The sequence below is a fragment of the Ctenopharyngodon idella genome, chromosome 3 (genome assembly GCF_019924925.1).
Source record: "Ctenopharyngodon idella isolate HZGC_01 chromosome 3, HZGC01, whole genome shotgun sequence".
NCBI classification, from domain to species: Eukaryota; Metazoa; Chordata; class Actinopteri; order Cypriniformes; family Xenocyprididae; genus Ctenopharyngodon; species Ctenopharyngodon idella.
This window is the reverse complement of record NC_067222.1, coordinates 2,692,876-2,718,565: the sequence shown is the minus strand read 5'-3', so window position 1 is coordinate 2,718,565 and position 25,690 is coordinate 2,692,876. Positions and strand designations below refer to the sequence as shown.

At 36.0% G+C, this 25,690-nt stretch overlaps 2 protein-coding genes across 3 annotated transcripts; one reads left to right on the top strand and one right to left on the bottom strand.

Moving 5' to 3' along the window:
* The first annotated feature begins 803 nt into the window (after positions 1-803).
* On the top strand, positions 804-21,529 carry zgc:158403 (tetratricopeptide repeat protein 39A). Of its 2 annotated transcripts, none has more exons than XM_051888095.1 (18): positions 804-1,571; positions 4,419-4,523; positions 7,401-7,532; positions 10,151-10,212; positions 10,425-10,492; positions 13,596-13,660; positions 14,093-14,192; positions 14,277-14,342; positions 14,460-14,571; positions 15,214-15,281; positions 15,535-15,594; positions 16,346-16,507; positions 18,670-18,761; positions 18,957-19,077; positions 19,172-19,283; positions 20,358-20,472; positions 20,560-20,676; positions 20,803-21,529. In XM_051888095.1, the coding sequence occupies exons 1-18, from the start codon at positions 1,537-1,539 to the stop codon at positions 20,912-20,914; spliced, it is 1,704 nt and encodes a 567-aa protein (XP_051744055.1). In that variant the 5' UTR covers positions 804-1,536; the 3' UTR covers positions 20,915-21,529. The 2 variants fall into 2 exon arrangements, with proteins under 2 accessions (XP_051744055.1, XP_051744056.1); XM_051888096.1 differs by having other exon boundaries at positions 809-1,571; positions 14,460-14,568.
* Positions 21,530-22,502: 973 nt separating this feature from the next.
* Positions 22,503-24,561, bottom strand: gadd45gip1 (growth arrest and DNA-damage-inducible, gamma interacting protein 1). The gene is given in 3 exon segments (XM_051888114.1): positions 22,503-22,909; positions 22,911-22,938; positions 24,116-24,561. Coding segments are annotated over 3 exon segments (723 nt in total). The 5' UTR covers positions 24,547-24,561; the 3' UTR covers positions 22,503-22,645.
* Between the last annotated feature and the right edge of the window lie 1,129 nt (positions 24,562-25,690).

Sequence of the window (25,690 nt, the reverse complement as noted above, 5' to 3'; positions counted from 1 at the left end):
TCTTCTTATAGCCTACGCCATCTTTATGTAGAGCAACAATTCTTTTTTTCAGATCCTCAGAGAGTTCTTTGCCATGAGGTGCCATGTTGAACTTCCAGTGACCAGTATGAGAGAGTGAGAGTAATAACACCAAATTTAACACACCTGCTCCCCATTCACACCTGAGACCTTGTAACACTAACGAGTCACATGACACCGGGGAGAGAAAATGGCTAATTGGGCCCAATTTGGACATTTTTACTTAGGGGTGTACTCACTTTTGTGGCCAGTGGTTTAGACATTAATGGCTGTGTGCTGAGTTATTTTGAGGGGACAGCAAATTTACACTGTTATACAAGCTGTACACTTACTATTTTACATTGTAGCAAAGTGTCATTTCTTCAGTGTTGTCACGTGAAAAGATATAATAAAATATTTACAAAAATGTGAGGGGTGCACTCACTTCTGTGAGATACTATATATATATATATATATATATATATATATATATATATATATATATATATATAGAGGTGGGGTCAAAGACATTTAGATGTCTGCATCAATAGAAATTTACAAAAGTGATTTTATGTACATAGAAAGCTCATTAAATGCATGCAAGTAAAACGTCTACTTTTAAGGTTTCAAAAACGTTTTGGGAGAATAAAATGTCAAAATGTGTATGTGAAATAATGTTCCATTGTCATTCAACACTTATACTTATGTAAAAATTGAAACAACTACTTATTCTGACCTATACGTATTAAAATAGGCTATATAAAAGAATAAGTGAGCATACTAAATTTTACTGCATTTTAAATTAGTAAAAAATGCTGACAAATGAGCAAAACTAGTGGCAAAGTTTAAAAATGTAAAATTACAAGTAATTAGCATTTGCGGTAAAAGTAATTAGTCTTTAATATCCATAAATAGAGTTTTGTTGTAAATATGCCTGACAAGATTGTTACACTGAATGACATTTTAGTCTTGTGTAAATCATGGAGAAAAAAATGTATGATATTTAATTTTTGCTCAGAAAAAAAAAAAAAAAAAAAAAACCCAAACAAATAAAACAGCACCCATTCTGATGTACTGAAAAACAGCAACAACGACTCAAAGCTGTATTACACTTATTGTCTTTGACCCATATCAATTCCTTGCATTGTTTCGTGCGTCATGTCGCATTGTGAATACCTGCTTCACCCCACCACCAGATGGCGCTACGAACTTCTGTCCCGTTCGCACAATCGCACTGATCTCCTGCCGTTGAACCTGCGGAGAGCTCGAGGAGGAGTCGAGAGCTCTGTCTGTGTTCTCACATCACACACACACCCACTTCTGCCAATCGAGCTGTTGATCCGAACACTGATCCATATTCCCTGACAGCTCGAGTTTTAAAACACTCCTCATCAATGCAGCATCTTCACGCGCAGTGAGAGTGAATTTCCACTGGGGATCTGAAAGAAAAAGCTCTTCACAGGCAGCCTGAGCACTCGAAACAGGTGTTTGTGTGGCCACAAGGCCTAGAAGAGGACAACAAACAAGACAAAATACATCATGTCCAGTGGGAAAAATGCACCTGTCACAGAGAAGTGAGTATGAGTGAGTTTCTTTCTGTACATGGAGATTTTAAAACTAAAGAAATGCGTCAGTGCTGTACATTTCAAAACTTGCTGCCTTGTGGTTCCTGAAGTCACTAAATGGCTGATTCAGTATATCTGCGTTTAGTTTTGGCAGTTTTTTTTCTCCTCATGTCAAATTTTCACATCTCTTCCTTCCTCGTTGTGCAATAGAATTTGAGCTTAGCTCATGTTCTCAGTGAGAGGATGAAATACTATCCCTGAAAATAATGCTTAAGAAAGGTTCACTGGTGGATTTACACACAAGAATGTTAAAGTAAACTCGTTCACAGTGCAGTGTTCTTATCCAAAGGCGCTGGCTGTCCAAGCCCAGCATGTGTGCTCTGAGCAAACATCAAACACCTTGACTAGTGACACAGTGTGTGAGCCATATTCTGCGGTGCATGTGTGTATTTGTACATGAGTCATTGCGGCTGAGAGAGAGTTAAAGGTTACAGATACCTTTAAATGACTTGTAAAGTCATGCAATTGCATTACACCATGTTTTTGCATCTCTAACAGGATGCAGGTGGATTTAAGCAAATGCATGCTAATTGGTTTATACATTTCATATGCAACAGGTGCTGGAGACCCATATTTCTCACTAGTGCATTTCTATGAATTTATGTCTGCTCTTTAATCTTGATAAGCATCTAAAAACAGGATCAACCAGTTGACATTAATTAGTCCTGCTAAATATATCTTAAGTGGTCAGGTGCTGAAGAACTCTGCATCAGGGAGCGTTCATAATTTATAAAGGGCGCTGTTGACAGGTCTGAGTTGTGTCTTAGTGTTTAGTAGTAAATGTCATTTCGGAAGCTTCACTCTGGGAAATTTATATATATGACAGTTACACAAATCTGGTTCTCGAATATCGCCTCGAGAACCATTTCACCGTTTGAATCACTCCGCTCCGCTGTCAGCATTCTCACAGCTAGTGTCGTGGTGGACGAGTTTTTTAGGTGAGAATGTAGTTGTTTAGACCTCAGATATGCGATTCATATATAAACAGTGGTTATTTGAAAATTTGTTTAGATGCTTTCGGAGATGCGAGCTCCAGGCCATCAGCGTACCCGCAGAGAACAGCTGAGTTTAACTGAACTATTTGCTTGTTTTTTTTCCCTATTTTACTTCTTATAATGTTATAATTGCTATTGTTTTTAATTTGAATATTACGTAAGCCATAAGGTACAAGAGGCTGTGCTGTATCGTGAATAAGTCACGACTGAAGGGCATTGTTAGGCGCAACAAGAAGCGGAGGTAAAAACTATGAGGTAAATTTTCACTAAAAGCATTCCTTCCGCCTGAAAAAATGGTCCCTGACTGTGAACATCAGCAGAAGTTACATTATTACGCCATTAGATGGCGGCAAAGACTGTCTTTATGAGTGTGTCAGTCAGTAGCGAAGACTTTTACATTGAAAAGACTGAATTGTTGTGAACACGGAACAAGACGCAGCTGACAAATGCTTTGACTAGCGCTGTCAGTCATGGGAAAACCCCTTAACTGTTAAAAGGACAAGATAAACATTTAAACATTTTTTAATATGAACATAGGATTGACCTGAAGGAAAATACTAAATTTGAATGCAGGTAATAAACTCTCACTCGATCTCTTTCTCACAACACTTTTCTGCATAATACAGTAAGCTTCAATGAACAATATCAATTGAGAACATACAGTTTACGTTGCTAAGAGTGGTTGCTAAGGGTGTTGTGTAGTGATACACAGAACCGTTGGGTGAAGCGGTCATAAAACACAGCTATTGACCAATCAGAATCAAGGACAGGAACTAACCGTTTTATAATGTTCAATAAATAATATTTTATATAAATAACATGCTGTATTTTTTGGTATTGAGAAAGAGTCCATTAGTGATTTCGACTTCAGTGAAAGTTACATTAATACTCCATGAGATGACGGCAAACACTGAGTCAGTCAAAGACTTTTATATTGAAATGGACTGAAACAAGGACGTTGTTTTCACTTTAAACAACATCTTACGAAGCGCAACTGACAAATGCATTGAGTAGCACTGTCATGGGAAATCCTCTTAAATTTTAAAAGGACAAAGACAAAGATATCACATTCCTCAGCGGACATTCAAACTGATTTTGTGATTATGAATATAGGATTGACCTGAAGAATATTAGCTAGATGCGGGTAATACACTTGCTCAGGCAATCTCTCTCTCTCTCTCTCTCTCTCTCTCTCATAATACTTTACATATTACAATGAGTTTCAATGAAGCAACTCAATGTACCTTCGTTACTAGTTCTAAAGTGACGTTTTAGAATTAGTAACGGATCTTGGGCTCAACTGTTAAACTGTCAACTTGAGGTTTGAATCCGTGGCGGAAGGAAGTAGTTCCTCACAAAAGAGGGTTTTTAGTCCGTTGGTGTTTCTTATTTATTTACACACTCGTGCCTTTGAACTGTTGTATAAACGCAATATCACACTTGTAGCTGTGCAATATGGCTGTATATCAGCACGCTATCGCATGGCTACTCGTATGATATTGCTCATTTTTAAGGATTTGTCAATTGATAATTGATCTTAATGATTTTATTTTTAAATATTTTTGTGTACATCTTTAATAAATATTGTGTTAAATAATATCAGACGTTGTTTGAATGTTTCTTTGCTATCATTAAACTATATAATATTATAAATTCATCATATTGGTCATTAAAACATCCATATTGACTACTAATCTGTAGTCATTCGAATTAGCTATATAGAAAAGCAATTGAAGTCTATGGCATGTACTCATTGTGTGTGTGTGTGTGTGTGTGTGTGTGTGTGTGTGTGTGTCATCAGCTCCAGACAGATTTCCTTACAGGTCTGTCTTGATGAATGCATGGAGGCCTTGGATCTGTTCCTCAACAACCACTTTAATGAGAGTTTGGATAAACTACGGCCACGGTGAGAGAAGTCTTATTGTCTTTCTCTTCCCCCATTTCTCCAGCCCTCTAGTATCTGTATTTTTAAGAGCAGGTGGGGTATTTAGTAAAGGTATGGTATCTACCAAGCCCATGTTGCAATGTGCTTTTTATTTTTTGTCAGATGCACCAGCAAATTTTGTCTTTTGCTGCTTTAAATGTGCTCCCCTGTGAAGTACTTCTTTAATTATAGATGTCATCCCATGATAGCATGCTTTATTCCAGTTGTGATAGAGAATTGCGTCAGGCACCCTCCCTTCTCCAGGATGTTTACTTAAAGATCACACACCCTCACGCTTGACAATAGTCCCGCACACAGACTCATTAATATATAGCCAAAAGACTGACTAACCTAACACTGGGAAGGAAATCACATGGCTCCAACCCTCCTTTTTTATAAAACAGGCCCCACAGGAAGTACATAATGCTTGGTTTCAGGCTATAAAACTTTTTTTTATTAGTATGCTAAGACTGGCTGGTTGGTCTGTGTTTTGATTGATTGCTAAAATGCTTTCTCCAATCCCATGTTAATGTACAGAGAGCCATTCATAGGTTAATTTCCATGAAAAACTATCAAAACCTTGCTCTGTTTGTTTGAAAACTCTGGCATGGCAACAGCTCGGCCAATGGCGTGAGTTGGGAGGTGGGGTTTATCTGTATGTCGACCAATGACAGACTGGGGAAGTTATTGGTGAAATAGGGCTGCACGAGTTTAAAAATAGGGCTGCACGATTTATCGCACGATACAAAAAATAACATTGAACTTAAACGCGATTCTTAGTGCGATTATGAAATCGCACTAAGAATCGTGCGACAAGGCTGCGATTTATTATTATTTTTTTATGCGCAGCTTATCAATGAAGTATGGCTCCAAATGCTAATCCATGTGAAAGCACTGCGAGTTTGAGTCACTTATAACGTAAGTTACATTTGAAAAAGCAGCACGCGTCAAACATCTTTCCAGACATGAGAAGCATTTATTAACATCTTGTCCAACAAAAGACAACATTTAATAACATGTTTTTACTCCAAACTCACTTCATAACGACAGTTGAGCATCCTTTTGTGAGATGATGTGGCTTCTCACACAGAATAAGGCAGTTGTGTGTTTATTAGTCATGTTTAATCAAAGCGTTTCAATCTTCTGTTTATTCAGCTACAGAGATATGACACATGTTATCTTCTTCTGTGGCAGGGCATATTTTGAGTTTCTGCGCAAGAGTGCTCTCTGGCTTTCAGATGGAGAAGCATTTACTACTGATCACAGCCGTACAGCTCTGACAAGCTGCGCATAAAATAATCGCAGCCTTTGCCAAATCGCATGCGATTTAATTGCGTTACGTCATGCAGCCCTATTTAAAAACAGACATTACTTTTTAAATTCCATTTGGTGACACTAGTGTCGCATGGCTTGTAACGGTATACCGGTATGACAATATATCATGGTATGAACACGTACGATTATCATATTGTGCACATTTGCTTATCTACAGTAATTAGAAAAAAAATAAATCAGACGGAGAATCTTACCTGCGCGTAAACAACTTCTTTCCACTTATGTGAATGAGCTGCACCGTTTCGGCTACTGCATACTCAAGTACGCGTGGCAATCAGGTGTTTTCAGTGTCTGCCAATGTGTCTCGCAATATGAGGACGTGAACACATGAACATATCCAGAGCTGCTCTGAGAGAACGCTTAATGAACATTTCATCTTTTTTTTTTTTTTTGAGAAATTATCAAATCATTGTCAAATACACTCAAAACAGTGAAACTCAAAGGTCTTCACTACAACCTGTCAAAATAAAAGTTCGGTTTAACTTGAAGAAATTATGACAAAATATATTACTGTTGTACAATAGAATGTACTTCTTAATAATAATAATAATAATAATAATAATACAGTTAAACATTATTTAAGGAACATCATTTTTTGTCCATGTTTTAAATCTCTGTTGTGCAGCACTTTGCCAAAACAAAAAAATAAACAAATAAAAATGATAAAAGTTGTTAAATTTTCACTTAATTATATTTTAAAACATGAAATAAATTGTTAGTTTTATGCATTCATTTGATTACCACCGTTTTTGATAATATATTTGTATTAATTTAATGAAATTAATTTTCTGAATAAAATACATTTCATAGGTCTGTATTATTCTTTAAAAAAAAAAAAAAAATTATTAATGATAAAAATTAGTTGTTAATTTAATCCATAATCTATTATTAAATGTAACTGATTAGACATGTTTTGGATTATTGAAATTGATTGATTGATTGATTGATTGTTTAATACTGTATAGTGTGAAACTGATATTTTCTGAGACAGTTATCATACCGTGAAAATCAACCCGTCGCAGATATTGAACATTTCACTTTTAATGAAAGTGCCAGATTTAAGGACAGTTCACACCAAGGACGATAACGAAAAGGATATGTTTTTAATAATCATTCTAATTCTATGAGAAGACCACACCACAACTATAATGATAACGATGCAGACGAACAATATAACTTGAATCACTTGCAAAATGATTTTTTCCAGCTGATGAACAATAAAAACATTGACAGCCAATTATAATTAAACTGACTTTGAAGGGCTCGAGCTTTTAAAGCTGCAGCACGCACTTATAAAAAACAGAACTATATTCATCCACTGGTGTGCACGCAAATATTGTTATCTTTATAGTTAGGCTATCATTCTTGATGTGAAACTTGCATCACAGTAACCATGTTAACCATCATGTGAAATCGAGATTATGTAGCTAGTATTTTTGAGGCATTAACCTTCTCTAAACTCTTCTCTAAACTAGTATCCTGCTGTAAAATGTGAGTGTAAAAGCATGTTGTGTTGTATTCCAGGTCTAAAGAGAGCATGTATCACGCTCTGATCTATGCCACAGTATTAGAGATGCAGGCCATGATGACCTTCCAACACGACGACATAGTGCATGCTGGGAACACAATGAAGAGCGCTCAGGAGGTGTGCCAGAGGTAGAAAGAGAGCCAAAACAATGCATTCGTTTCTGTCACGGAGAGGCTTTTCCTCTGTCCTTTAATTTTTAGGCAAATGGGGTTATTTCCATGTCAGCTGACCCAGTCCTGGAGCGTTTACATTTGCTTGTATTTGCATAGAGATGTAACGGTGTGACTTTAAATGACAGACAGCTGGGCATGTCTAATGGGGACTTTTATTGGCCTTACATAACATAGATTAAATGGAGTAGAAGAGATGCACAGGCCTATATGTCCCATGTTACCATGCAGCACTAATCCAGACGAGCGTATGTGGGTGTAGCAACAGTCACACATCAGCTCACTTTCGGTTTGCTTAAGAAGGAATGAGTCACAAGGGAGATCCTTCTCTGTGATCTCCTCCTAAACCCTCCAAACATCCTACTGGGAGAGTGACGTTAGTTTGTACTGAAGTACAGGTGCTGGTCATATAATTAGAATATCATGAAAAGTTCATTTTTTTATTGTAAATTATTTTAAAAAATGAAACTTTCATATATTCTAGATTCCCTACATGTAAAGTAAAACATTTCAAAAGTTTTTTTTTTTTTAATTTGTTGATTAGAGCGTACAGCTAATGAAAGTCCAAAATCCAGTATCTCAAAATATTAGAATATTTACATTTGAGTTTCATTAAATGACCATCCCTACAGTATAAATTCCGGGTATCTCTTGTTCTTTGAAACCACACTAATGGGGAAGACTGCTGACTTGGCAATGGTCCAGGAGACAATCATTGACACCCTCCACAAAGAGAGTAAGTCACAGAAGGTCATTACTGAATGGGGTGGCTGTTTACCGAGTGAAATATCAAAGCATATTAAATGCAAAGTTGACTGGAAGGAAGAAATTGGGTAGGCAAAGGTGCACAAGCAACAGGGATGACTGCAAGCTTGAGAATACTGACAAGTAAAGCCGATTCAAATACTTGGGAAAGCTTCACAATGAGTAGAATGAAGCCGGAGTCAGCGCATCAAGAGTCACCACACTCAGACATCTTCAGGAAAAGGACTACCAAGCCACTTCTGAAACAGAAACAACGTCAGAAGCATCTTACCTGGGCTAAGGAGAAAAAGAACTGGACAGTGAACAGTGGTCGAAAGTCCTCTTTTCAGATAAAAGTAAATTTTGCATTTCATGTTGAAATCAGGGTCCCAGAGTCTGAAGGAAGACTGGAGAGGCACAGAATCCAAGCTGCTTGAAGTCTAGTGTGAAGTTTCTGAAGTCAGTAATGATTTGGGGGGGCCGTGACATCTGCTGGTGTTGGTCCATTGTGTTTTATCAAGTGCAAAGTCAATGCAGCCATCTTCCAGGAGATTTTGGAGCACTTTATGCTTCCATCTGCTGACAAGCTTTATGGAGATGCTGATTTCCTTTTCCAGCAGGACTTTAGCACCTGCCCACAGTGCAAAAACCACTTCCAAGTGGTTTGCTGACCATGATATTACTGTGCTTTATTGGCCAGCCAACATGCCTGACCTGAATCTATGGGATATTTTCAAGAGAAAGATGAGAATATGTGTTCATTGCTCAGATTACAACAGTAGGAGATTTTAAATTAAGTGTGAATACATAAATCAGTCTACAAATTGACAAATAAATGGACACATTTTAAATTATATAACTGATATTAAATATGTAGTTAAAGATGCATATTCAGTGTCCAGTAGCGTGTTTTAAGTCAGTTGGCAAACAAATTAAGCAATCGAATATATTTTCTTTATTTTAAATGCATTTTAACAGGTTAAAAGCATTAAAAATTACTATAATAATAATAATAATAATTCCTTACATTTATATAGTGCTTTTCTGGGTACTCAAAGCGCTTTACATATCGAAGGGGGAATCTCCTCAACCACCACCAATGTGCAGCATCCACCATTTATTAAAATGCATCCGCTATTTATTTAGTTAAATATATTTTCAATTTTTATCAAATAAAATTAAATTTTTAAATATAATGCTTATGTCAAATTGAAAAGATACAAAACTACTAAAACGTTTGGGGTTTTGTAATGCTTTTGAAAGTAAAAACAGTAATATTGTGAAATATTACAATTTTAAAAAAACAGGTTTTACTATTTTAAAATGTAATTTAGTCTTCAGTGTCACATGATCCTTCAGAAATCATTCTATTATGCTGATTTGCAGCTCAGGAAACATTTCTTATTATTATTAATGTTGAAAACTGTTGTGCTGCTTCATATTTTTGTGGAAACCTTGATACATATATTTTTTTCTTTAAGGAACAAAGTCCATAAGCATTTATATGAAATAGAAATGGCAATATAAATTTTGTCTTTACTGTCATTTTTGATCAATTTAATGCACCCTTACTGAATAAAAGTATTGATTTATTTTAAAAAAAATCTTTTGAATGGTAGTGCATGTATTCATAGTTTTATTTTTGAATGAATTTTCCCCCCTCATCTTCCATAAGAAAGTGCTTTTGGCTGATCTTAGTCAGGTCAAGTGTGTTAGACATTATCATTGTGTGTTGTGTCACTTATATCGTGCTGTCAAGCGATTAATTGCGAAAGTGAACTGTTGTGTGACCATTGCTACACTAATCTTGAGTTCTTGCTGTTCTCTCTCAGGTTCCGTAAGAAGTCTGGTGGTCTGAGGAGCCGAGGAGCAAATGATGAGGATCTCTCAGAAGGTGCCTTTTTTCTCTTCCCAGAAATGCTCAAAATTGCTATTATAGGAGAAATAAAACTCAATCAAACATATTATGTTGCTAAAGCTAGAAGCTAGTGTTTAGACCGGAAACTGACAGTTAGCATTTTGTATAAGGTGCTTAATTTAATAACCATTTTAAGATAAAGTGTTTTACAAACTAGCTTCGAATCATTTCTATTTGATGTGTTACAGAGCAGCTCCATGCTGAAGTGTGTTACGCTGAGTGTTTACTACACCGAGCCGCTCTCACGTTCTTACAGGTTTGACACATTTCAAAACAAAGGTCTCTAACACAATCACTCACAGACAGACAATCTCAGGTGTTTTGTTTAAACCGTGTGTGTAATTTGCCGGGCATGTAAACACCTTAACCTGCGTTCTGTCGGCTTGTTGAGGTGCACATGTGTGATATGTGATAGGAAAGCATCCTTGTACAGCAGATTTAAGGTCATCCAGCCACAGCTAGTGTTTCGCAGTAGGGGAGGAGAAATAAATTGCAAAATCAGACTTTTTCTTGACCCAAGAAATATAAAAAATGTGTTCTCATCTCGTACAGCCAAAGGACAAGTTCAAATATGAGAGGAGAATGAATCTGTTCAGGTTTCCTGCTGACATTTTGAAATACTCTGAGGTTTTTAAAGGGATAGTTCACCCAAAAAGTAAAATTATCCCATAATTTACTCACCCTCAAGCCATCCTAGGTGTATATGACTATCTTCTTTCAGATGAATGCAATTGGAGATGTATTTAAAAGTATCCTGGCTCTACCAAGCTTTATAATGGTAGTGAACAGGGGTGTGTGTTTTAAAGCCCCCCAAAAATGCACCCACCCATCTTAAAAGTAATCCATACGGCTCCAGGGGGTTAATAAAAGGCCTTCTGAAGTGAGGCGATGGGTTTTTGTGAGAAAAATATCCATATATAAAACTTTATACACTAAAATAACTAGCTTCTGGCGGACGATCGTACGCATACTTGTGCCACAAGATTAACTTCTGACGCGATGTATGACGCAGGATGTAGGAGTATCATAAGCTTAGACACTTCTTGCGGTTCAAACAAATAGGGCTGTGCAACAAACTGAAGCTCCTCTTCTATTATATCGAAATCCTCCAACATTTCTCTTTAAAGATTATTGTTTTAGACTTCTAATTTGTGACCAGTGTTTTCTTTTGCTCTATTCTCTGCGCCTCCATGTTCATCAGTGCGTCAGAAGCTAGTTATTATAGTTAAAAAGATTTAAATATGGATATTTTTCTTACAGAAACCATCACTTCACTTCAGAAGGCCTTTATTAACCCTCTGGAGCCGTATGGATTATATTTATGATGGATGGATGGATTTTTTTGGGGCTTTAAAATCTCGCCCCCCCTTCACTACCATTATAAACCTTAGAGGACTAAGGATATTTTTAAATATATCTCCAATTGTGTTCGTCTGAAAGAATATAGTCATATACTATCCCTTTAATGCTTTATTTAACGTCACAACTCACATAATACATAATACTCTGAGTGAAATACATGGATGCTTACGTTTTAACGTCACCACTGGGAAATAACCTGTTTTTAAAACAGTCTTGTAAACATGGTTTACTTGCATTGTCAGGTTATTGATTTGCATGTAAACCGGTAAATCTGGTTATTTCAATAAACTGATTTTTGATAGTTCCGTCAGTGTACTGGTGTGCATGTAAACATGCTCAATGTCTTTTTAACCCATTTTCACTCCATCCTACTCCACACTTTTTGAAGAAATGTTTCTATATAGATCCTTAAAGGGTAGGTGTGTGACGAGATCTCGTGCCACGAGGTCTTGCGAGATTAAAATGTGACAAGATTTCTCGTTGAGTTGAAAAGCTGTCTCGTAAAATTGCCATGACAGAGTGAGGGTGGATAGAATATGCCACCGCTATGTTTACATTACGCCTCCACTGTCCATTTCTTTTTATGAAAAAACAAACAAACATTTAATTCAGTTGGATAACGGCCACTTCAATCCCATCTAGCTCATCAAACACGAGCTGCAGAGTCATACGTATTGCAGCAGGATTCACAGTTCACTGATCACATGACGAGATGACTGACAATGGCGGAGGATGACACGGCGGAGGATTTGTTGCACAACAGAGCCTAAAAGCATGTGACAAATGTCTTTTATCTTCTAGAATGTGCGCTCAGCGCTGTTGCTCCCTATTCATAGAGTACGCGAGAACACAAAATCGAAAGCGAAAGTAAACCGCAAGCGCACATTCAAACACGATTTCAACACCCCACATTTTAAAAGCGGCTCCCTGATGCATGCAATTATCTCCCAATATGAAAGCTATCTTAGGCTGGGCTGTGTAGTTGTAACCATCTCTTAGCTCTGAAGAACAGTTTGGTCTCTATTTGCATATTTGAATATTGAGAGTACTTTGATTATGGTTGCACTTATTGTTTGCACTTAATAAGACTAAGAGAAAACTGTGTTATTCATTTTTATTTATACTGTTTTTATTTCTATGATCAATTTGTGGAAAGGAGTTCAGTTAGGAGGTCAAAAGTTGTAGAAGCTCATAAATCATGTACAGTTCTGGTCTGAAGAGACTCATATGAAATCATACAGGATAGAAGCCAAGCAGTTGTCTACCGCATATGATAATTCATACTCAGAAAGTAGAACTGAAGTGACATAAATTACAAGATGATTAGTTATATCAAATGCACCTGCAGACTATTTTTCAAGTCATGTATTTCGTCATTAAGGATTTCTTAAAAACACTGTGAAAATCCTGCCTCGTCACACCCCTATTAAAGGGTTCTTTCAGATGCTTCATATATAGAACATTTTAGGGGTTCCCATCATGGGATTTAGTTTTAATTTAATTCACTTTTAATCCTAATTAAATTTTATGAATTAAACGGCTTGTAAACATACCTTAATGTCCCCGACAACCTCTCTAGTCACATTTAGCCATTAGTTAGCAACGGCCTTTTTCAAGACATGTAAAAGCTTTAAAAAAAAATCATGAGTAGTGTATTACTGGTGCGTTTTATGTTGTAGAATAAAACATGAAAATATCTTGAGCTTGTGTTCACCAAAGACATTATTTCAGGCTTTTAACCAAAATCCCTTTTTTTAAAAGAAAAAAAAAAAAAAACTTGTTTCCTGGCTATGGCCTACAGAAATACGTCATCCCTGCACCACTCTATTATTCAATAATTTAAGACATTTCTTCCTATATAGACACTTTTTGGCATAAAGAGTTCTTGAGTCAGAACTCTGGGGTTCTATTTAGAACACCATCAAACCTTTTTTTTCCTAAGAGTGCAGAGTTCAAATTTGCACCTGATTTCTCATTCTCTCTTTGTTTGTTGACAGGATGAGAATATGGTGAGTTTTATTAAAGGAGGAATCAAAGTACGGAACAGTTACCTCATATACAAGTAAGTCTTTAGTAAGTAAGTGAAGTAAATGAGAAAAATTGGTGGCATTCAGACACATGCTCCTTTTAAAGGGATAGTTCACCCAAAAATGAAAATTCTGTCATCATTTACTCACCCTCAAGTTGTTCCAAACCTGTATGAAATCTATATTTTCCATACTATGGAAGTCATTGGGGTCCATCAATTGTTTGGTTACCCATATTCTTCAAAATATCTTCTTTTGTGTTCAACAGAAGAAAGAAATTCATACAGGTTTGGAACAACTTGAGGGTGAGTAAATGATGACAGAATTTTCATTTTTGGGTGAACTATCCCTTTAATCCAATAGAAGCAACCCATCTTTGATTCCCACTCGTGCACCGACATCATGCCCTTGAATTGAACTGTTCATTGAATCTGTCTGCTGTGTATGACGTCATGATTCTCATGCAGGGAGCTTCACGCCTTCATCCAGTCAGATACAGCTTTCAAAGGACCAAGCCACAAGCACTTAGAGGGCGGAGTCTCTTTTGGGATCGGGGCTTTCAACTTGGTATGTTTATCTGTGATATTGCATATCTTCCTACGAATAAACTCCAGACTGTCAATCGTGTTGCTGTTCTTCACTCTCACACAGACTCTTTCACTGTTTCCTGCCCGGATACTCAAGCTGCTAGAGTTTGCAGGCTTTTCTGGAGATAAGGTTTTGAAATTTTACTTCAGATGTCTCGAATTTGAATTTAAGTAATTTTTGCAGATACATGCCAGTGTGAATCTTCATGTATTTATTCTTTTTTTTTTTTTTGGTGTGTGTGTGTAGGAATTTGGCATCTCTCAGCTGTACACCGGTGCCACCTCTCACACCCTGCGCTCTATGCTGTGCGCCCTCCTCCTGCTCTGTTTCTACACCTTCCTCTCCTTTATTTTAGGTAGCATGTATTTGTGATTAAATTATTATTTTGATACCCACATAAATCAGACATCTTACAGCATTAATGTTTCTTTAGGTAACTGCGCAACTTTAAGCAAATTTAATATGCATATATATATATATATATATATATATATATATAACCACTACCATTCAAAACTTTAATTAAAGAAATTAATTATAAGGATGCATTAAATTGATCAAAAGTGAAAGTAAACACATTTATATTGTTACAAATTTTTTTTTAAATAAATGCTGTTTTTCTGAACTTTCTATTCATCAAAGAATCCTGAAACAAAAAGTATCTGTTTCCAGCAGCTCAACTGTTTTCAACATTGATAATAATAAATGTTTCTTGATCATCAAATCATCAAATTAGAATGATTTCTGAAGGATCATGTGACACTGAAGACTGGGGTAATGATGCTGGAGTAATGATGATTTTAAATTGTAATAATATTTCACAATATTTCTATTTTTACTGTATTTTTGCTCAAATAAATGCTGCCTTTGTGAGCAGAAGAGACTCCTTTCAAAGACATAAATCTCAATGACCTCAAACTTTTGAATGTTAGTGTGTATATTGAAATGATAGAATTCTCTGATATTTTTATAGTTATTAATAAAGTGATGTTTTGCATAGGTACTGGCGAGGGGGAGGTGGAAGAGGCGGAGAGACTTCTGAAGCCATTTCGCCTGCGATACCCACGGGTATGTTCTGTCTTTTCTCTCTATTTCATTTCTAAATTAATTTATTAAGATTTTCAGGGCCATGTTGACATGCTTATGAAGATAATTTGGTTTAATTCTAATAAATTTACTTTAAAGACCCTCTAAAATGAAAATTGGACTTTTGTGGCTTTTAGTTCATATCCACACTCTGTGAGTTCATTCACATACTAGCTGGAAAATGTTTTTTTCACATTGGGTGTTTTTGAAGCTCATGTTCTGATCATCTCTCCAGGGAGCGATTTTCCTTTTCTTTGCAGGTCGGGCAGAAGAAATAAAGGGCAACATTGATGAGGTAAGAAACAAGAGAAAAACATTTACCAGAATTCATAAATGGTAGTTTCATTTCAAATCTGATCACATAGCGTTTATTCTTTAGTGTGTATTGTTGCTGTTGCTGCAAAATTTACAAAGCACAAAGTCATGCCAGAGGGAGTTATTTTCTATATCAGTAACACTGTTTCTGAACTCCCTGAAATGCCTCCATTGCAGTCTTGAGTTTTCTTACAGGAACGAACACAACACAATATTCCTCATTTAAATAATTCCCACCCAAGACATACGCAAAATAAAGGGGCGAGGTCTTTTTGAGTTAGTTAGTAGTGTTGAAATGTGCGGTTATGATAAGAGGCGTGACATTTCCCAAACACACTCGAAGTGGTTGACCACTCACAACACACTGGACCAGCCGACCAATCGGAGCACATTGTGCTTTTCAGAAGGAGGAGCTTCATAGAGACAGAAACTAAACAGAGCGATACTGACAGACTGGGAAGAGAGGTGCTGCAACAATGGAGAATATGTAAAAAATAGTGCTTTTTGAACATTCAAGCCCTAAAAACAAAATCAAGACTTTGATAAAGCCATAATATGGCCTTTTTAAAGCCTTCAGACTGGTTGGAAGACAGTTGCTTTATGGCTTTAAAACATGTGTCAGAGAGAGGTGGAAAATGGTCATGCAAAACTATTTGTAAGAAATTTTGACTAACATTGTAAATAAGCCGTAATGTTCACTGATTAACATTATTGTATCCCTGCTTGTCCAGGCGGTGGCACTGTTTGAGGATGGCTGTAAGGCCCAGCAGGCCTGGAAACAGTTTCATCACATGTGCTACTGGGAGTTGATGTGGTGTTTCACCTTTAAGAGACACTGGAAGATGGCATACTTCTACGCAGACCTGCTCAGCCAGGAAAGCCGCTGGTCTAAGGTGACCCTACTGCTCACAATGCTCTAGTATAGTGGTTCTCAAACCTGTCCTGGAGTACCACCAGCCCTGCACATTTTGTATGTCTCCCTACATCTGACACATCCATTCTCTACTAATGAGCACATCAGGTGTGATAGATGCAAAGATACAAAATGTGCAGGGCTGGTGGTACTCCAGGACAGGTTTGAGAACCACTGCTCTAGTACATATGGAAAACACTGCATTTTAAATAAAAATAACATTTGAAATAGGGCTGCACATTTGTCGGCAAGATGCTATAGTATTTTCTCCCCTATTGTGACGTATATCCAAGTGAAACGGCTTCTCAAACAAGAAAAAATGTGGGGCGGGACTTGATTTGTTTTTTTTGTTTTTTTCCCATGTGGAATTGATTGGATGGTTGTGGTTGGCTATTGGTGGATCTCATATGAGTGACAGGTTGCCCCGCCCTCATTAGTGCTTTTATTTATTTAATTAAATCGCTGCCTTTGTGATTTGATAATTGCACAAAGCCATATTGCGATTTTAGGGTTTGTTACAATTAGGCATGCACAGGGGCGGGTTTACATTATTAGGGGCCGTGATCGCATCCCCTCGGTAATAATCACGCAATTGCGTGCTTTGCATGGTGGGTAAACGCTACTGGGCACGTAATTCTTATTTTCAAATTACTAATTTAAATATTCATTGTGAAACACATGCAGAACAAACTTAAATCGCTAATTTGTACGCAAATTGTCACATTTATTTCAATGAAACTTTCGCATAGAGTTTGTTCTGGTTGTGTTTCATGATTAAGGCCCAATGAGAATGAATTAATTATCTTAGTGCTGTCAAATGAATAATCGTGATTAATCGCATCTGAAATAAAAGTTTGTGTTTACATAATATGTGTGTATATTGTGTATATTTATTATGTATTTATTATGTATTTATAAATACACACAAAACAAAAATATATTTATATATTTTTATATAATTTATATTTGTCTAATATATATATATATATATATATATATATATATATATATATATATATATATATATATATATATATATACATACTGTGTATATTTATTATGTGTACTGTGTATATTTATTATGTATATATAAATACACACATATTTACATATATATCATATATATATATGATATATATGTAAATATGTGTGTATTTATATATACATAATAAATATACACAGTACACACACATATATTATGTAAACACAAACTTTTATTTCGGATGCGATTTAATCGTTTGACAGCACTACCTGAAATGTAATGTTTTAGTGTAAGTCTAGAAGTTCATTTACATTATATTTCTTGTGACAAGATTAATAGTACAACATCCTTAATAATTCAAAAGGCAGTTTAGTTTACTGTATGTCTGAGAAACGCCCATATCATTATTATCTAAATGGGATCTGTATAGACATTTCTGCGTCACACGTTTGAAAAGGCCTCCACCCAAAATGTAAATCAAGTGTGGGATTTTATTGGTGCTGGGAAAATGTGTATGTATGTGTGTGTGTATATATATATATATATATATATATATATATATATATATATATATATATATATATATATATATATATATATATATATACAGCTCAAGACAGGAAACATAAAAAAGGAACAAGATTTTATTGAATTTAGCAAAGATGTAAATCAGGACAGCACTAAAATTGCAGAGGTTTTCTGTCTTTCTACTTAGTTTTTTGAAGTATTTGAAACTTTGAAAAACTCTCACTGAATTATGAAGAAATTAAGTAAAGGAAGGTGTATGTTTCTTCCATTTACATGAGCAAAATGACTTTCTTAATGATTGTCGAAATGTTCTCAGCAGTTGGTTAGCCAACAGTAGCGTTAGCCAACAATTCTGGTCTAAATGCAGACAGACTTCCTCCTCAGAAACATGAAATAAGATCATACAGGTGTAAAGCCTGGGATTGCACTGTATTTTTTTTTTTTTTTAAAAACTGAAGTTATATCACATCGATTAGACAAACTGCCACATGTAAGCTGTGTAAATTGGCTTTGTGGGTCGACGTCTTTGCCAGGTTTTTGTTTGGACTGGTTGGTTCTGCTGCTGGTTGTGATTACGTACAGTATGTTTCAGTGTACAGAAGGATTATTATGATTGTCTCTGTCTCTCTCAGGCCATGTACGTGTACATGAAGGCGGCTTATCTCAGCATGCTTCCAGACTCCGAATCCCGGCCGTTTGGGGATAATGAGGTGGATCTCTTTAGGTAAATACACTCGCATGGAATTGCATTGCCAAGACAGGAGCAGATGAGGCTTTCATGAAAAAAAAAAAGTCTTTCTGTATGTGGGTTTACTGGATGTGTGTTAATGTGGTACAGTATTAAAACTGTATTAAAACAGACATTAGTCTTTTTTTATTATTCCTGTTCACTTCCTATCTCTCTTTATCTGTCTCTCAGACAGGTGCCGACATACAAACAGAAGATAGCTGGGAAATCTCCACCCACAGAAAAGTTTGCCATTCGTAAAGCAAGACGGTACAAAGCCAGCAATCCAATCAGACTTCCTGTTCCTGTGCTTGTAAGAATAACATACAAAACATTCAGGAGACAATGTCTGTAATTTCAAATAATGTCAGCAACATTTTTGATTTCTAATGTGCTGCATATTTCAGGAGATGATGTACATGTGGAATGGCTTTTCCATCATCAGCAAACAGCCTGAGCTCACAGAGGGCATGATGGAGACGCTGTTAGAGGCGGAGCGCTCCCTACAGGCGGCTCCAGGTAATACAGCACTAACTCCTCTGTATTCAATGACAAGTTACATCAGTTAGGATATCTGATGTTTTATATTAAGTAATTGCAGTTTGTGAATAATGAAGAAATAGATGATAGAATAAGCAATAAATAGACCAATTAAAAATTAAATCCATTAGAAATATTATATTTAAAAAACATAATTTCTATAATCAATTGCTAAATATTGCATGGTCAGTTAGTTTGTTTTTTAAATCAAATTGTTGATTTTATTACCAGTTTATCCTTATGTTTAGATGTTTACATATTTTATAATGGATTCCTTTTTAAATTAATTTCTTATTTACTTCATTTACTTTCATTTACTTAATTTCAACAAATTTATTCATTTTAAAACTTGAGGTGTGTGTGTGTGTGTATATATATATATATATATATATATATATATATATATATATATATATAGTGTGTGTGTGTGTGTGCACAGACATATTATGTAAACACTAACTTTTATTTTAGATGTGATTAATCACGATTAATCGTTTGACAGCACAATATATATATTTATTTATACCATTTTTTAAATAATTTATATTAAAATCATTTTATTTGATTAAAATGACAGTAACTGCTAAAAATCATGCTGTATAACATGTAAACTGACATGTTATTTTACTCCCTTTGTCATCATTACTAGAAGTACCAGAGGAAATATCTTTTCCTTTTGAATATTGTTTTTGACAATAGCAGGCCTTAAAGGGATAGTTCACCCAAAAATGAAAATTCTCTCCTCATTTACTCACCCTCAATTTGTTCCAAACCTGTATGAGTTTCTTTCTTCTGTTGAACACAAAATATATTTTGAAGAATGTTGGTAATCAAACAGTTGACTTCTATAGTATGGAGAAAAAAATACTATGGAAGTCAATGGGGGCCAGAAATTGTTTGGTTTCCAACATTCTTCAAAATATCATCTTTTGTGTTCAACGGAAGCCGTTTTTTTTTTTTTTTTAAATATAATTATGCATTATATAACCTACCTGTACAGTAGTATGCTGTATCCTATATATTGTTTTACACTGATTCTTTCTGTATGTGTAGAGAACGAGTACACGATGGACGACATGTCTTTGATCCTGCTTCTGAAAGGCCTGTGTCTGAAGAACCAAGGCCAGACGCAGGCCGCAGAGGACTGTTTCAGACAGGTTTACAGCAGGCCAGTGCTCCTGTATTAACGGGTTTTCCCTTCAGAAATGGTTGTTGTCTTAGGATGAAGTTTGAGATGTTTTTGTGCCTTTAACAGTGAAAAGAAGCTGAAGTTTGATCATTACCTGGTTCCTAATGCTCTGCTGGAGTTGAGTCTGTTGTGCATAGACACAGGGAGGAAAGAGCAAGCCATCAAACTACTGCAGAAAGCTAAGTGAGTTCAGGCTAGGACAAAACCTACAGTTGGTTCACACACACACACACACAAATACTTGATTTGTTGTTGTCATTTTGTTTGCTCCAGTCTGAAATGTCAGGTTATTATTGTCTCTCCTGTTAGGAATAACTACAAAGAGTACTCGATGGAGTCTCGGACGCAGTTCAGGGTCCATGCAGCCCTGATCAAACTTAAGGCTGACACCAGTGACCAAGATGAAATAACATCTTTGTGAGAAGAGATGATCCTCTTCCCTGATGACCAGGTCACTTTATGGGGAGAATGAAAGACCAAAGACGCAGTGTGGTTTTTATCCAGTGTTATTATAGGAGACACTAAAAACTTCATATGTACATTCTCCCCCAGGAGCTTATTTTTGCCAAATTGATGTTTATTTTAGTCATATAGTAAATAGTTCGTAAATAGACATAATGGATGGATATTTCGAATGTAAACCAGGGTTTAAGCTCCTTTTGTGTGAAAATGTACATTTTAGGGAGCATTGGAAATCAAATTGATATTTTTTCTTCCTGTATTTTTTTGTCAAGTCCTGTACAGGTTTAATAAGGGAAAATGACTGGAAAACTGACGGTGTTTACAAAAAGAAAAAATTGGACAAGCCATTTTACACTAAGTTTGATTAAACATGCTGATTATTGTAAGGTTGAGTGTGGGATTGAATATTATATTCCTTTCTTGAATAAATCAAGAACTTTTATAATAATCAGATAGTTCCCCAACATGCATCATAAATATTCAGTTGTCAAACACTGGTTATTTTTTGTTATGCAAAATATTTTGTTAGTAGTTAATATTTATTATTGCTATTAAAATTTTTCTAAATGTATAATTTATGCATAATTTTTATAGTAAATTTAAGTCATGCTCAATCAATGCAGTTATTTAACAATAAATGCAATGGGTTACTGTATGAATAAATCAGATTTTTCATGCATAAGCTAAATTGTTCCTAAAAAGTATGTTTTTTTTTTTAACTTTATGTAGGTCTTCTCAAAGTTTAACAAGGAATTATCAAATTTGATCATTAAAGGCACAATATGTAGTTTTCGCCACTAGAGGTCGCTTATTCAAAACAAAGGCGTAGCTTGATGATGCCTTGATTTCGCGGAATCATGGGAGGTGTTGCCTTCACGTCTACAGCCGGTGGAAAAGAATCCGTAAGGACTGAGTGTCGAGCGTGACATGTCTCGAGAGCAGTGGTACTTTTATTATGCCGCAGTCGCCACTTCCGTTCATGCATATGTGGGGTAACGCAGCGCTGTTTATCATATTAGACACATTTGTGTGTTGAAAGTTGTTATAATGCTACTCTGCGTTCACTCGGCGGCTGCTATGAGACACTTGTTGCACACTGCAGTAAGTTAGATTGATATTAGTCATGGTAAAACATGGTACTCGCAGTAAATCTAGAAAACGAGATTTAAACAATAAGTCTTACTGTGTTGAGCTGTATAACAATTAGTATTCTGTCGATGAATGTATCCAAACAGTTGCTCACGTCTAATAAAAAACATAATATATTAAAGCGTCTTTGGTGTTTCCATGGTTTCTACAAAATAAAACAGAGGGTAACGCGGGTATTATGTCATTGATAGGCGACACACACACGGTCCGTATCCTGGTTAAAATTGCTTATTTCTCTGGATTTAAACATTCTTGGAAACATTTGGGATAATGTAAGTACAAATTCAGCAAAATATATAACACTTCTAGTGGTTTTTGGATATTTTAATCCAAAAATCTTACATATTGTGCCTTTAAGCTCTTTGAATATCACAGTTTTTCAGTCAGATATGCATATATATTTTCTGAAGTCAGTTTATTCTGAAGTATGTTTCAGTGCCTGATTTTAATTAAACATCCGTGGGATACATGTACAAAGAAACCAATTTTACAAAATAATACAGTAGCACTGTATAAAAGTCATTGTTCTCAGCAGTGAGGGTTATTGGCTGGATTCAGCGGTCGCTGTGGGCAAGCCCTGCTCTTCCTCTCTCTTCCTGCGTTTCAGAAGTTTCCTCTTCTTCTTCTCCTCTTTTTCTATTTCAGCAACCATCTCTTTGAACTTGACGCTGCGGGGGTCCAGCGCGTATCCAAAGCGCTCTCTTGCCTCGGCCAGCAGTTTGTCTCGCCTTATTTTCTCCTCTCTTTGCTTCTGTTTCACCTCCTTTTTCTGCTTTTTCCAGTCTGCGATCATCTTGGGCATTTTAGGCCATGTTTGCAGCAATTGTCTTCTCTCTGTGTGGAAATAAATGGAAAAGCACATTAAAGCTGTGTAAAAACCAATGGCCGTGATCAGGTAACGAACACTGTACAATGTTTTATAATAAGAAAATTAAATAGTTGTGATCATCTACTTCTTCCAAACTTATTTTATGTAGCTTTTTTATATTATAGGGGTGAATATTTTTCCCATAGGGATTTAAAAAAAAAAAGTCTGTTATAGCGTTAACTAGCCATAAACCAAACCAACCAGTTATGAAGTGAATCTCAATGTTACAAACTTTTATTTGCAGCAAAAAAATATTTGAAAAAAGGACAAATAAAGTTAACAGTATGTAACAGTTTTAGTGAGGAAAATAATTGCAAACGACTTTAAGTTAAAAACTTTAAATTATTTTGCAAGGAGGAAGTAAAATAGTAAACATTTTCTATGAATGTATGATTCTTCTAATTCATTAAACACTACAGGTAAATAACTATAAGAAAAAAGTGCAGTAAAGAGTAAAACTATTTGCGCTAGAAACCAATGTTTACAATTATGATAATACATTTAAATAATATGATAGGAAACACCAGTTTGCAATATCAAGTAAGCAGCATGACAAGCTTGTTTTGTACAGCTAGAAATAACTGAAAGTCTCGCACATTCAACGGTTTTCAATTTTGGGTGAACTGTTCCTTTAAGAACAACAGACGCATAGCAAAATTGCATCAAGAAGAAGAATAATTTTTGCATCTTAAAGAGTAAAAAAAAAGCAAAATCCACACACCAAAATAAACAATTTTACTGTAATATTTTATTATTTATTTTATTTAAATACGACGCCCGCGGGAACCAATAGCGTTTGACATATCTCGTGAGGCGTCCTAACCGTCAAATTTGAATGTTTGAAGGAATTTTTCACTAAATAATAACTTGAGATTTCTTTTACCAGCATAAGTTGGCTTGTCAACCGCCATACAACAATAAATAAGTTATTTTAGTTAAGGTTTTGGAATTTGAAAGCCCACGTCCATATCCACTTTGGCTGCATGTTAAACCAAATCTCGGACATTGCAGGAAACACGCATCATAAGGTTATGTAACAACATAAAGGTGAGTAAATTAACACCATTTTAATTTTGGAGTGAAACGTTTATCAGTGAATATGCGGAGATGTTGAATATTGTAGACTAGTCAGGTTCACTTCACCTCTCCATCCGCTTCTGCGCCTTCTCCTTCTCTCTGGCCGCGATGTTTTCCAGCATCACCTCGATCGGAGGATGCCACTCTCTCTCCTCGGCCATCAGCTCCTCCAGCCGGGCATGAGAGGGCCAGAGTTTGGCCGGGTCAATTCCAGACGCGTGTCCATAACGGCCGAACAGTCTGCGCTCATACTTCTCAGTCTTCTGCCAGTCGGGCGTCCTCTCGCTCTCTTTATTAGGTATATAAGGGTCCTTTATATTCAACCGAAGGGGTCTAGGGTTATAGTTCGCGATCTGCTGGACTACAGCCGGTATAAAGGAGTTTAGTTTACTAACGCCAAAGAATAAGGCTGTCCTCCTGCTTAGCAAGGAGGCCGCCATGTTTGATGACAACCCAGTGACCTCCAACGTCAAATGGACGCGTGGTGCTGACGTCATTACGCCCTCTGCTGGCGTAAATAAAAGTAAATGTCAACTGAAATTATCGGATGTTTTTAAATTAATTGAGGATGTACACTCGCCGGCCTCTTTATAGGTACACCTTGGAAAAGTCAAAAGGGGGTCCACTTTGGTACACCGAGTTTTGACTTGCCTTAATTCTTGTGGCAGAGGTTCAACAATGTGCGGTAAACATTCCTCAGAGTTTTTGGTTCATATACTGACATTTGTGTCACACTTTTGTTGCAGATTCTCCCGTTCCACCACATCCCAAAAGTGCTCTATTAGATTGAGATCTGGTGACTATGGAGGTGATTTGAGTTAGTGAACTCATTGTCATATTCAAGAAACCAGTTTGTGCAGCTCTGTGCTGTTAGTGAGAATATGTACTTGGAAACATATATTTAGATGTGTTGGTTTCAATTTGAGTGTTATGGGCAGTTCGTGTCAGTATTGTGGGACTGACGAGTCTTCTCTCTTTCTCCACCCTCGCTCCTCCCTGATCATTTTCGTGTGGAGTTTAATCATCACCTCAGGGGGGCTTTAACAATGCTATTTCAATCCACAGAGGTTTTGTGTGTCCTGAATGCTGGACCCTTAAATCTTTTCCGGTAGTTTAGCGGCACAGTGGGATCCTATTGTTGGAAATAAAGGTCTTAAATGGATCTGGTCCCTCTGGTATTGTTTATCCCAGAGTCCGGACCATACTAGAAAAACAAAGATGATGGCCGATTTTAAATCTCTGGCTGCTGTTTTTGGCCACATTGCATGTTTATTTAATTGAATTACTTTAAAGAAAGAAAAAAATACAATAGAACACGAATTACAAAAAATTACTGGATAGATAGATAGATAGATGTGAACTAGATAGATAGATAACAAGGTTAATAATATCAAAGTGGTTAATAACTTTGTGATTTTTATTTTCCTGTTATTCCAAAATTTCTGTCATATTAATATGTTCAATTTCAACGACAAAGTATTAGAATCAACACACACACACACAAAAAAACAACAACACTTTGGTATCATTTATAATCCTAAAGAAAATTATAATTAGCATTATACTTGTAAAATTAAATGTACATTTCCTTTTTTAAATTTAATTTAGGATCTTTAATAGTAAAAACACAAGTTTTACAAT